The sequence below is a fragment of the Onychostruthus taczanowskii genome, unplaced genomic scaffold (assembly GCF_017590055.1).
Source record: "Onychostruthus taczanowskii isolate IOZ18803 unplaced genomic scaffold, ASM1759005v1 scaffold106, whole genome shotgun sequence".
NCBI classification, from domain to species: domain Eukaryota; kingdom Metazoa; phylum Chordata; class Aves; order Passeriformes; family Passeridae; genus Onychostruthus; species Onychostruthus taczanowskii.
The window spans coordinates 620596-633053 of record NW_024497186.1 but is presented as its reverse complement, the minus strand read 5'-3'; the positions used below and the strand labels follow the sequence as shown (position 1 = coordinate 633053).

At 56.3% G+C, this 12458-nt stretch overlaps 1 protein-coding gene across 1 annotated transcript in view; it reads left to right on the top strand.

Moving 5' to 3' along the window:
• Nucleotides 1-4490: 4490 nt before the first annotated feature.
• The window catches only part of STK11 (serine/threonine kinase 11), a 32410-nt gene continuing 24442 nt past the window's right edge, over nucleotides 4491-12458 (top strand). The window contains exons 1-2 of the mRNA XM_041416057.1: nucleotides 4491-6169; nucleotides 11267-11350. Of these exons, the coding sequence (XP_041271991.1) occupies nucleotides 5880-6169; nucleotides 11267-11350 (374 nt within the window). The 5' untranslated portion in view covers nucleotides 4491-5879. The remainder of the gene's footprint in view (nucleotides 6170-11266; nucleotides 11351-12458) is intronic.

The following is a 12458-nucleotide window of genomic DNA, read 5'->3' as shown; positions in this document are numbered from 1 at the left end:
GGGGAAAGGGGAGGCGGCAACCGGGCGAGAACCGGGAGTGGGCAGCGGGGAACGGGAGAACCGGGCCCGGGGGCAGCGGGGGAACGGGAGAACCGGACCCGGGGGCAGCGGGGGAACGGGAGAACCGGGCCCGGGGGCAGCGGGGGAACGGGAGAACCGGGCCCGGGGGCAGTGGACAGCGGAGGAACGGGAGAACCGGGCCCGGGGGCAGCGGGGGAACGGGAGAACCGGGCCCAGGGGCAGTGGGCAGCGGGGGAACCGGGCCCGGGGCAACCGGGCCAAGCCGCGGAGCGGGGTGCAGGAGAGGCAGGGCTCGGAACTCGGTCTCGGTGGGAGCCGCCAGGGTGGCCCCGAGTGATGAACGGGTAGAGAGGCCCGCGGCTCCGGAGACCGGGAAAGGCCCGGGGCCGAAAGAACCCCCGAGGCAGAGGGAGCCTCCGGGGCCGCCTTCCCCCGCCCGGCCCCTCGCCCCCGTTCAGGAGCGGGCGCTGCCCCCGGAGCGGTGGGTCCTGGCCCACACCCGGCCCGGGGGCTGCCGGGGGGCTCCTGGGGGTGCCAGCACGGCCCATGCCCACAGGCTTTGCATCGGTGCTGATCTGGAGTGCTCGCCTTTCATTCCTTGTCTGTCCGTCCATCCATCCATCCATCCACCCACCCATCCATCCATCCTCCATCCCTGTGTCCATCCATCCATCCATCCATCCATCCATCCATCCTCCATCCCTGTGTCCGTCCGTCTATCCATCCATCCTCCATCCCTGTGTCCATCCATCCATCCATCCATCCACCCATCCATCCAACCTCCATCCCTGTGTCCGTCCATCCATCCATCCCTCCGTCCATCTCGGGGCAAACCAAAGTCCTGGAGCAGCCTTGGCTACACACACCATCAGCACCATCAGACTCCGCAGCCCGAGCAGAGTCTGTCCAGTCCTTTTCCTCTCAAAAGAAAAGGAGATTCCTCACTTTTCCTCCCTGCAGGACCCGGGCAGCAGCTCAACGCACAGAGGACACAGGAGAGCTGGAAACACTCAAATCCTGAGCAGCTTCCAAGCATTTTGCCCACTCCATGCCACAAGTCCTGCTGTAGGAATTAAATGAACCACAGGGCTGGAGAATGACCTGCTCTGACCATCTCAGGCTCCTCACTCGTTTTCCCCTCACTGGGCCTTTTAATATTTTTAATTTCCCATTGCTTGCATTGGATTCATGCCACCTTTGCAGTCCCACAGTAAGAACAGAATCCCGAGGGGTCACACAAAAGCCTCCTGGATGTGTCTGTTTTTACACCAGCACAGCAGCAGCCAGAGGGAACTGATTTATCCCCAAGAAGGGAAGTACTGGCAGGTGGGAACCACGTTAACTCCGGGTCCTTGGGAACACTGGGTGTGTGCCAGAGGCAAAGGGGGTACCAGGAAGATCAGTGACAGTCCCTTTCTCCCCCTGCTAATCCTATCCTTCATTCATTTGCATATAGTAATTAATCAAGGCAATCCTGTCACGTTTTACCTTCTTACACCCTTCTTACAGGGATCCTTCTTTTGAATCCCCCCAGCTCTTTATTTGGTGTTACATAAATACAAATAAATAAGCACAGTGGGAGAACACACAGGGATGCATCCAGCACCGAGTCAGCCTCCTCCCAGAGCCACCAAACCCGGTTTTCCCTTACCAGGACCTCTTCCTCCTCCCACCCCAGCCTGGATCCCAAATCACACAGGAAACCCCAAGACAGGCAATGAAGCAGAAGCGATGCTGGGCTGGGAGCACTGGGGCTGTCCTGTGCCTGCACTGGTGGGAGATGTGGGGACATGCCTGACTTGTGTCCTGGTCTGTTTGCCCCTTTACAGGAGCAGTGTCCCTGGAAAACAGCCTGGCTTCTCCAGGAACAGCCCTTCCCAGGCAGCTGGTCCCTGTAAGACACCCAGTCTCAGAAAATGGAGACAAAAAATGGGAGGTTTTGGGCCCTGATCCCATGGGCTCAGCTGCAGAGCAGCTCCACATTGGGGTGTGCCTGGCTGCTGTCACCCACTGCCACTTCCTGTTTTTTCCCAGAGCCTGGAAATCCCCTGACTTTCCGTGGGGTGAGGGCTGTGGAGCCATGCCGCCAGCTGGCCCTGTGCCCCCAGAGCTGCGGGAAGAGACAGCCAGGGGACACGCAACCCTGTGCAGTGCTGGGCTGGCTCTGGGGCCATGCAGGGGGCAGGGATGGGACCTGGCAGGAACCATCCCACGTCTGAATAAAGCCTTCTGTGCCCCCTTGGCCAGGTTATGGGGCTCTAGAGGGTGAGGGGACAGCTCCTGCAGTGCTCCAGTGCCACAAGCTTGGCAGGTGTCAGCCATTTCCGCCAGCTTGCCACCTCCCCACTGGAGGGGACGATGCTGGTGCAAATATTTGGGAAAGCCCAAGAGCCTCTGGCTTTGCCTGATGCACCCAGAACCCCAGTGGGGGACAGGGCTGGGGGGCTCGGGGATACCTGGGGACACCCCATGTGAGTCCTTGGCTTGCCCCACTCCAGTGGCCCATTCCTGGAGAGTCGAGCAGGATTTTGCCATCAGAGGGGATTGTTCTGCCACCCTGGTGGGAGAGTGAGCAGGACAGGCAGTGGGATGGGCAGGGAGCAGATTGTGGAGTGCAAGGAGCTCCTCCAGCCGATCCTGCCCTCCCACTGCTGGGAACACCTCGGGAAGGGGATGCACAGCACTTACCAGAATTTCGGGGATGGGTTCCAGCACTTTGGACTCGGTGCCAAGACTGGAGTAAATCACCCAGGGCCCGGTGCCGTCGTGACAGAAGCCATTGAGGGCGGAGGGAAAGGCAGTGCTAGCAGGATTGGAGGGCTTGGCAGAGCAGCCCCCTCCTCTGCACCCCCTCTTCAGAGCCCTTGGAACCTCCTCCCAAACCTTCACAGGCTCAAATTCCTTGAACAAACCAAATTCCTTGAACAAAGTGGAGCGTCGCAGTGCTCTGACCTTTTGGGGACCCAGGGGGCCCTGACCCTGCTCAGGCCCCCCCAAAACGGGCTCAGGGCTCTCCCACCTGTGCTTTGGAATCCATGCAGTGCCAGCAGCTCTCGTGGAAAGGAAGAACTTAAGGATTTGTCCTGCCCTGCCTCAAATTAACTGCTCAGCTGTCGGAGCTGGTGCTCCATGCAGCAATCCCAGCTGAGTCTGGCTCCATCCCTTTCTCCAAAGGGTTTGTGCCTCCGGCACAGCGGGGCTGGAGGCAGCCGCAGGAGCATCGTGCTCCCCTGAGCTGACACCGCACAAACCCCATGTACCGCCACCGGTTCCCGGTGGGAGCAGGCACGGCAGAGGCCGGAGCTGTCCCCGGGCTGGACAGGGGGCTCCGGTATCCGGTGAAACCGGGAGGAGACCCTTGAACATCCCTGCGGGGGGAAAACGTGTGCAGCCCAACCCTTAGGATGAGGATGCCCGCAGGAGAAGCGCCTCTGGCCGCGGCCGTGAGGGGGAGGCGGCGCCGAGAGGAGCCCGTTCCCTCGGGCCGTGCCGGGGCGCTGGAGCCGGGCGCCCTTATTGTGGGGACGCCCTCGCAGTTGCTTGGCTGGACTCACACAGCCACGCTGGGCAGGACCGGGACCGCGCGGGCTTAGGAGCATCGTGCTCCCCTGAGCTGACACCGCACAAACCCCATGTACCGCCACCGGTTCCCGGTGGGAGCAGGCATGGCAGAGGCCGGAGCTGTCCCCGGGCTGGACAGGGGGCTCCGGTATCCGGTGAAACCGGGAGGAGACCCTTGAACATCCCTGCGGGGGGAAAACGTGTGCAGCCCAACCCTTAGGATGAGGATGCCCGCAGGAGAAGCGCCTCTGGCCGCGGCCGTGAGGGGGAGGCGGCGCCGAGAGGAGCCCGTTCCCTCGGGCCGTGCCGGGGCGCTGGAGCCGGGCGCCCTTATTGTGGGGACGCCCTCGCAGTTGCTTGGCTGGACTCACACAGCCACGCTGGGCAGGACCGGAACCGAGCGGGACCGCGCGGGCTGGGGGACACCGCGGGGGGAGCGGGGTCAGCCCAAACCCGAAGCGGCTGCAGCGCGGCAGGCGGACCGCGAGGGCGGCGGGGCAGGGCCGGCTCCGTGCCGGGTCCCGTCTCCATGACTCCCGCGCGCCCTTTGCCCTCCGCCCTTCACCTCCCGCCGCCCCGCCTCCGAGCGGTGACTGACAGCTCTCGCAGCCTATCGCAGCGCGCCGCCGCCGCCAGCCCCGCGCTCAGTCGCGACGGACATCTCGTATGAACGATCACATCTGAGTTTCACCTCAAGCCCCGCCCATAGAGATGACGGACAGCTCAGTTAACCAATCATATAGCCCCGCCGCCGGCCGGAGTGGGTGGGAGGGTCGCTTGTAAAGAACCAACCGGAACCCGACGTGATGCAGTCTCGGCCAATCAGCGTTCGAGCGCTCGGGGACGGGGCCGACAGCGTGGCCAATGGGGGCGCGCGCCGGGGCGGCGCGAGGCGCGGAGCGGGGCGGGCGGGGACAAGATGGCGGCAGCGGCGTCGGCGGCGCGCGCGCGGCGGGGCGGGCGGTAACGGGGCGGCGCGACCGGGATAAGGAACGGGACCGGGACCGGGGCCGGGAGAGCGCCAGGGGGCAGCGGCCGAGGGGCGGCCCCTGAACTTGGGGGGACGAGGGAGGCGGCGGCTCGGCGGGGCGGAGCGCGGCGCCGGGGCCCGGCCCGGCTCGCCCGCCTGGCGGCGGGGAGGGGGGACTCGGTCGCCCGCCCCCCCCCTCCCCCAGTTCACCGTTCGGGCCGGTGGGAGCGGCCGGAGCTGCCTGCGGGGAAGCACCCGGCCCGCGCCGGGAAGGGCCCGGAGGTCACCGAACCCCCCCGGGAGTCCGTCCCGTCCCGGCTCGGGCGCTGATTTTGTCGCACTGAAAGTGTCCTGTCCCCTGTCACCCCTCTCTGCTCTCCCGCTGTACCCTGCCAGCCCCGGTGACACCTGTGGGAGGTGCGGGAGGGACCGTCCGGGCCAGGTGGGCATCCCTGACCCCCTCTCCGTGAGGAGCCGGACACCGGGCAGAAGGCGCCCGGGAGGAACCGGCTGTTGGGGCACGGGGCCGAGGGTCTCCCTGACCCCCCCCGGGGTCGACGGGGCCGGGGTGGGTTGTGTTGTCCTGCACCGCTGACACCCGGAGCAGAGGTGGTGACACATCATGTGCCGGGCGGAATCCCGGTGGATGAAGGATGCCCCCGGGAGCTCTCGGTAGGCACCGAAGGCCTCAAACTTTTGTAGGCGAAAGCGAAGACGCAAGAATTGTTTCGGAAAACTCCTTCAAGGAAACTTGCTTCCAGCTCCCCAACGGCTGAACACCCCCCCTCCGGCCCGTGCTCCGGGGAGGGCGGTGGGAGCACACCTTCCCACCCCAGCTGGGAATCATGAGCTCCTAAGGGATGGAAAGTCACGAGAGGGACTGGGAGCTGCTCTGGTTCCACGGGGTGGCCTGACGGCCCGGAGATGACCTAACTCTTTAGGATCAAACTGGGCCCAGTCAAGGCCAGTTGACTGGGAAGAGCCCCCGGTAGCAGGACCGGGTCAGAAGCAACGTGAGTCCCAAACTGAGTGTGTCCCGTCACAGATTTATGTTCTTTTTCAAAGACATTCTGGAGCCAGGCCGGGATCTTTTGGCATCCAATTGACCTGGAAGCAGTTATTAGGTTTGGTTTTCTTTTTTTTTTTCCTTCTTTTTTTTTTGGTTTTTTTTTTTTTTTTTTTATTTTTTTTATTATTCATGTTTGTACAATCTTCTGGATATTTTTTTCCCGAGAAGGAGTAAAAAGGGAGTGTTGGAAACTTAACAAACAGGATTAAAGCCCTGAGCGCTTAAGGAAAAAAAACAGGTTAAGGAACTTAATCCAGGATGGATCTGCAGGAGCCCCAGCAGCTGGGAATGTTTGCTGAGAGCGAGCTGATGTCGGTGGGGATGGACACGTTCATCCACCGCATCGACTCCACCGAGGTCATTTACCAGCCCCGGCGCAAACGGGCCAAGCTCATCGGCAAGTACCTCATGGGAGACCTGCTGGGAGAGGGCTCCTACGGCAAAGTCAAGGAGATGCTGGACTCTGAGACCCTGTGCAGGAGAGCTGTGAAGATCCTGAAGAAGAAGAAGCTGCGCCGGATCCCCAACGGGGAGGCCAACGTGAAAAAGTGAGTAAGGAGCTCTGGGAGCTGAGGGGGTGAGATTGGTTTGTGTTTGCCAGCTGAGCTCCTCTGTTGTTCTAGCTGACAGCGTGGCTCTGCTGTGGAAGTGCTTCCTAATCCACAGGTATTTAGGAATCTCTTCCCTCTGAACAGCAGCCAGTGCTCTGGGTGAGGCTGGGCACAGGGAAGGGACAGGTTCCCAAGGACTGGGACAGTCTGGAATGCACCACTTTGGTGTCATTTAATTTATAAATTATTGTTTCTTAAAGCAGTTCCTCTGTGTTCTCTCACCTTTCCCAGCCAGCAGCACCTGGGCAAGGTGAGACCTTGCAAACACACCTGGTGTCCTCGCAGGGTTATTCCTGTGTCTGCCCAGGTGTTCCAAAGGCCCTGGAGCTCTCTGTGGTGGCAATTCCTCCTCCCACCCATGTGGAAGGTGGCTGGAACAGAATGCAGTATATGGGGGACCCCATGGGTACAAGAAGTTTTGGTTTTTTTTCCTTGGCTTCATTTCTAAGGTCTTTGGGAGTTAACTCAAGGCTCTCGCCAGCTGATTTCTGTGGCTGTAAAATGGGGCCAAGGGTTGTCAGCTCTCTGTGCCTCTGCCACACCTGGTTACTCAGGGCACAAAGCCGTCATGGAAGTGAACCCCAGGAGAAGCTGGATCCCTAGGGCTGCTGTGGGAACTTTCCCTTCCCTGGACCTGGCAGCAGCTGTGTCCCAGCCCTGCCAGGAGCTGCTTATCAGCCCTGCAGGAGCCTCTGCAGCCCAAACAACCCATGAGGGTTTATCTAGGCTGGGAGGGAGAGCTCTGAGAGGTCGAGGAGACTCTTGTGGTGTTGTGCTGCGGGTGAGCCCTGACCTGCAGAGTCCCGTGTCTGTCCCTCACTTTGATTTCCCAGTTTAGCTGTGGGATATTTCACATCCTGTCCCAGGACTGCTGTCAGGGAGCTCTCTCACTTTGCCTTCCAACCTTTCTTGACAGCCTTGGCTGTGGAACAGTCACATCCCAAGGCTGGGACCTCCCTGTCTCTCCCGTCCTGGCTCAGGTTCAGGACCAAGCAAACTTGGTTAATGTGTAATAAAATGTTTCTTGTTTTTCTGGTGGAGGCTGAGTGCCCGTCCCTGGGTCCCTCCACGAGCACATCCAGAGCTGCCACTGGGGAACCTGGAGATAGTTTCCTCCTTAGGGAAGCTTTCAATGTAAATTAGGTAAAAAGAGCTTGCCCACATCAGGAGAGTTCCGTGCTCTCAGAGCCTTGGGAATGCTCCTGTGTCCTGAGGTGAACTCCGTGGAAGTTTTATTCATGCCCAGAGTGGGGCTGTGAGTATCAGATGGGTCATTAAGGGAGTTATTAAAAGGGGCTTTCTGTGGATGTTTCCTGGCTCAGCCCCACCTGCTCCAAAACACCAAGGCAGATTTTAGGTCTTGCCTTGTACCCAGGGGTTTACTTTAGTTCAAGTTCCTATTTCTGTTCCCTCATCCTTTTCCCTCTGCCCACCTATCCATGTGCTTTATCTGCTGCTTCAGTGGGGAATTTTAAGGCAAAGTGTTGTATTTTGTGGCTCCCTGGTCCCCTGGCACTCTGAGCTTATCAGAACCCTTCAGCACTGCTGTGAGAGGGAGTGAAAGCTGTGTCTGCTCCGAGTGTGAGATATATGACCAAACTCAGGTGTCTGAGTCGTCAGTGTGGGAGGAACAAAGTGTCTCCAGGTAGTGCTGGACAGGACACTGACACAGTGTTTTAATGTCAGCACAGCCAGATTGCACTGGAATCTCACTTTGGGCAGCTGTGGTGGAGCAGCTCTGAGGATTTTATGCCCAAAAACTGCTCCTGTGCACAGGACAGCAGGAAAGCACTTTGTGAGCTGGATCACACCAGGGTTCTGCCTTCTCTCTTGGAATCTGATCACTGAAGTGATTTCCAGTGTTTCCTACCACACAGGGAAAAGCTGCACGTGAGGCTTGGGCTGTTGGGCAGAGGTGATGGAGTTATTGTGGTGGGCTTCTGCCTCTGCCCCCTCACAGGACACCTCAGTGCTGCTTCAGCTGTGCTGATAGTGTGTCAACCAAGGAATTCCCTGGAAAACGGTTCCTAGACAGTGGCCCTTGGGTAATTCCACGAGCAGTAACACACAGGGAGTAATGAGAGTGCAGTAATGAGCTGTGGAGGATCATGCAGGTCTGAGCTGGGCCTTGGGCACCTGGAGATGTTGGGCTGGAAATAGGATGTTAATGCCAGCCTTGGGTCACTCCTTGCTGATATCCCAGGCCACAGCCTCATCTCTGCCCCAGCTCTGTCGCCTGGTGTTCTGGAGACCCAGAAATTACAACTAAAATGTGTTTGGGACTTGCATCTAATCAAATTATTTTTCTCTTCCCCAAAATACTCTGCTTCTGCCCCAGGAAAATGAGCCCTGAAGGGCTCTCCAAGTCCTGGAGAGGATGTTGAGGGCTTAAACTTGTAGGACACAGTTACCTTAAACCTATTGGGAGAATCCTCATTTCTCTTTTGAGCAGGTGGAGGTGGCTCAGTCAGGCAGACACTGCAGAATCTCATCCCTGAAAAAGAAAAGGAGTTTAGTGGGATTGCCAAAAAGAGGCAGGAAAACCTGGCAGCCTGTGGCTGCAGCAGCAGAGGTTTAATAACGCCGTGTGCTAATAGCCTGACACGTTAATTAAGTGTTTGGGGCTCTGTGGGATCCCAAGTGCCCTGTGCTGTACTTACCACCTCAGCAATTGCTCTGGTTGGAATTTGTTCTCCTTGGAATTCCTCGGAGGGTTAACCTGGGTTATAGGGCTGTGCTGTGACAGTTTGTTCCTGGGGTCTGCAAGTCCCAAGCTGGAACCTCCAAACAGGGACAGCTCTGCTGGGGAAGGACTTGCTGGAAGCCCTGGAGGTGTGAGCTCAGGTGGGAATGGGCTGATCCCTCCTCCTCAGAGATGTGCTCCCCTTGGAGCTGTGTGGCTCAAGGACTTCCTCTGCTGAGCTGGATGTTTGCTTGGGTTGAGAGGTGAAATGCTGGGACCTGTGCTCCATGGAAGAGCCCAGGTTGTGATGGATATAGAACTTGGAATGCCAGACATCCCTGCAGGAGCTGGATGTGGATGGACCCTTGGGAACAGGAAAGAGAAAAAGTGACACTGAAATCTTCCTGGCACTTCCAGCCCTTGGGCTCACACAGTCCTGGATCAGGTGCTGCACTTCCTAAACTTTCAGGATGTTGTGGGAAAAACCTTGTGAACCAAAGGAAGGGAATGAATCTTTTGGCTGTGTTGCTGGGTTTTGTTTAGGCAGGAATGGCCGGGAACAAGGTGCAGGAAGAACTCTGGATCTCACAGTGGAGATGTCCAGGAAGGAGACTCTGCTTTCCAGGTTGCCTTTGGCGTGTTCCAAAATGGTGTGGCACATGGAACAAGGGGGCAGCTTTGCTATTTACAGTTCTGAGCAGCAACACCCCATGTTATTTGCCAGAGCAGGTACCTTGCAGGGGATAAGTCTTAATCCACCAGGATGAGCTTAATGGATCTGACAGAGCTCGAGTTAGGTCTTTTCCCCCCCTTGTCTCCTTCCAAGGGGTTTGTACTTGGAACAGGCCTTGGCCTCTGGCAGTCTGTCTGGTCACACACTTGCAGTGGGCTGTGGTGGGGTTTTGTTGGTAGTTTTGGAAAAAAAAAATAAATCAAATTTAGGCCTTTTCTGAGGAGGTGAGACCTGTGTTCCCCTACTCGAGGGGTTTGCAAAGCGAGATGGGATCGGAGGTGACTGGGCTGGCTGTCCCTGCTCCTCGGGCATTCCAGAATGAAAGAGGGGCTAAAAATAGAAGTAATCTTTCCTCTGGGAAAAGGGTGGCTTGGCCTCTGCCCCAGGGGTGGGGGCACTGCACTGGCATTTTGGATTGGTTCTCAAAGTTCTCCTGGGTGGAGGGGACTCATTACAGAAATATGAGATATTTATTAGTCTGTTGAAGGTGGGAGGAATTAGTGTGTGTGCTTCCGAGCTGTATTACAGGGAGTGAGTTGTTGGGATCAGGATTTTAAATGTGTTCCCAACATTTGGCCCTTAAAGCAGTTGTGTTTGAGTGTGTTTGCTCCCCTCTGGCAGCCCTGGCTGGAGCCCTTGGCCCTGTCCCTTCATGCTGCAGGATCTCCTCAGCTCCACACTGACACTGGCTGCTGTTCCTTGTGCTAATTTAATCCACTTCAGCCCTTTGGTCATTCCTATAATTAGACTTGTCTGCCATGTCCACACAATACTTGGGAGTTTTGCTGTGGTATCCTGGGTCTCTGCTCAGCTCTTGGTGGCTTCTTCTAAATCCAGAGCTGAGAAAGGAGTCTCTGGCCTTAATTTTGCTAGTGAAATAATTCATACTGCTCAGGTATCCTTAAAAGATCAGTAAGGATTCTCCTTGCACGCCTGCATTGGAGAAGCCCTTTCCAAGGAGCAGCTCCTGGTTGTTGCTCAGCCTTTGTGCTGGCCCCAGCTCATTACTGGAGCTGCTAATTGTGCCCGTGAGGGGCTCTGAGCTGGCTTTGGGCAGGGGCTCTCACTTCCAAAGCTGTGCTCAGAATTCCTTGTAATGCTGCTTCCCAGAGGCTGAGCTGATGAATTGTGACCACACTGCTTAAAGCACTCACCAAATCATTCTGGAAGGGAGCTGGGAAGGAGAATTTGGGAGCTCAGCACAGCCCAGGATGGAGCAGCAGCAGAACAAAGTGAAAAGCAGGACGTGCACTGCCAGGCACCAACAGAACCACCCTGACCTGACTGTCCTGCTCTGCCTGTTTCTCCACAGCTGGCATCCAGTGGGATTTTGCAGGATGAGTTTAATGCAAAAGAGACTAAACTGTGGTTTGGGGCAGATACAAAATCCCTGGAGCCAAAGATCAGAACAGCTGAAGAAGGTGACATTTGAGGGACTTTTCCCCAAGCCAAGGGAAGATGGCTCCTCACTGTTTTATCTTATTTATTCCCCCCAAACACAGGATTCACTTCAGGTCTCTGAGCCATTCAGTCAAGTTAAGTTTGGGTGAAATTTTGGAAGAAATGGAGTTGGGAATAAGCTTTTGAAATGTAACTTTTTCCTTGTCTCTTCTTGCAGGGAGATCCAGCTCCTGCGGAGATTACGGCACAAAAACGTCATCCAGCTGGTAGATGTGTTGTACAACGAGGAGAAGCAGAAAATATATCCTTTTGCACAGGGCTGTTGATCAGGTTTGAACTCCCACTGTTCTCTGCTGTAGTTCTGCTTTTGGGAAGGCCCTTTTGGATGTTTTTTAAGCTTAAATTTTTGCAGCTAAATTGCTTTAGCTGCAAAATAACCATCCTGCCCACCTGGCAGCCTTTCCACAAGAACACAAATTCACACAGACACTGATCAAGGCAATTTTATCCTCACTTTGCTGGCTTTTGTGTGACTCTGCCACACTGAGAGCACTTTGTCTGGAACCAGTGTGGAAGTTCCTGGAACTGATGCCTTGTAGCATATGTTATAAATGGATCCTTTTATTTTTGACAGTGTTTTCTAACTACTGTCTTCTTATTACAGTACTCCAGAAAAGGAGTAATTTAATTGTGTGCATTAATTAGATCAAACACTCTGCCACCAGATCATTAGGATAAAGGAGTGTGACAACTTCTGCTTGTGCTGTGGCCTTGACAGAGTGAGGGGGACTACAAGTCAATTATTGATAGAGAGATCCTGTTTAATTAGGTAGAAGGGAGGAGGCAGCAAAAGGAGCCCGAGAGAGACATCGTGTGTTGGTACCAGGTGATGACAACCCAAAACCATCACTGGGAAATGGGATCTCTCCAAGGATGCTCCTTGCTGGACTTTCTGAGCAGTGCTGGTCCAGAGTTGGTTTTCAGTGCTTTTTCCTTGCAAGGGCAGGTTGACTTTGTTATTTTTATCTTTAGCTGCTTCTACACTCTCACAAAGTTTGTTCCTCCCTCTGCTGATTCTGGCAATAACTGGGGGAATTTGTTTTCACTGGAACTTGGAGCAGGAATTCATCCATGATTTTGTTCAAGCCCTTCCCCAGCTCCTGACTGGCACTGCCTGTGCTGCATGTCCTGGGCTGTGATAGAGCAGACCTTGAGCAGCCACATGGGGAACAAGTTTGGGAACAGATCCAGCAGAAAAGGAACTGTTTCCCTGAGGCTGCCCTGGGGGCAGGGCCCTTAGTCATGCACAGGGATGTGTTGGTTCCTTGCAGGAGGCAGAGTTGGGATTTGGGGGGAGATGTCAATTTTCCCATTGGTGATTAAAAAGAAAAATCCTTATTTCCAGCACA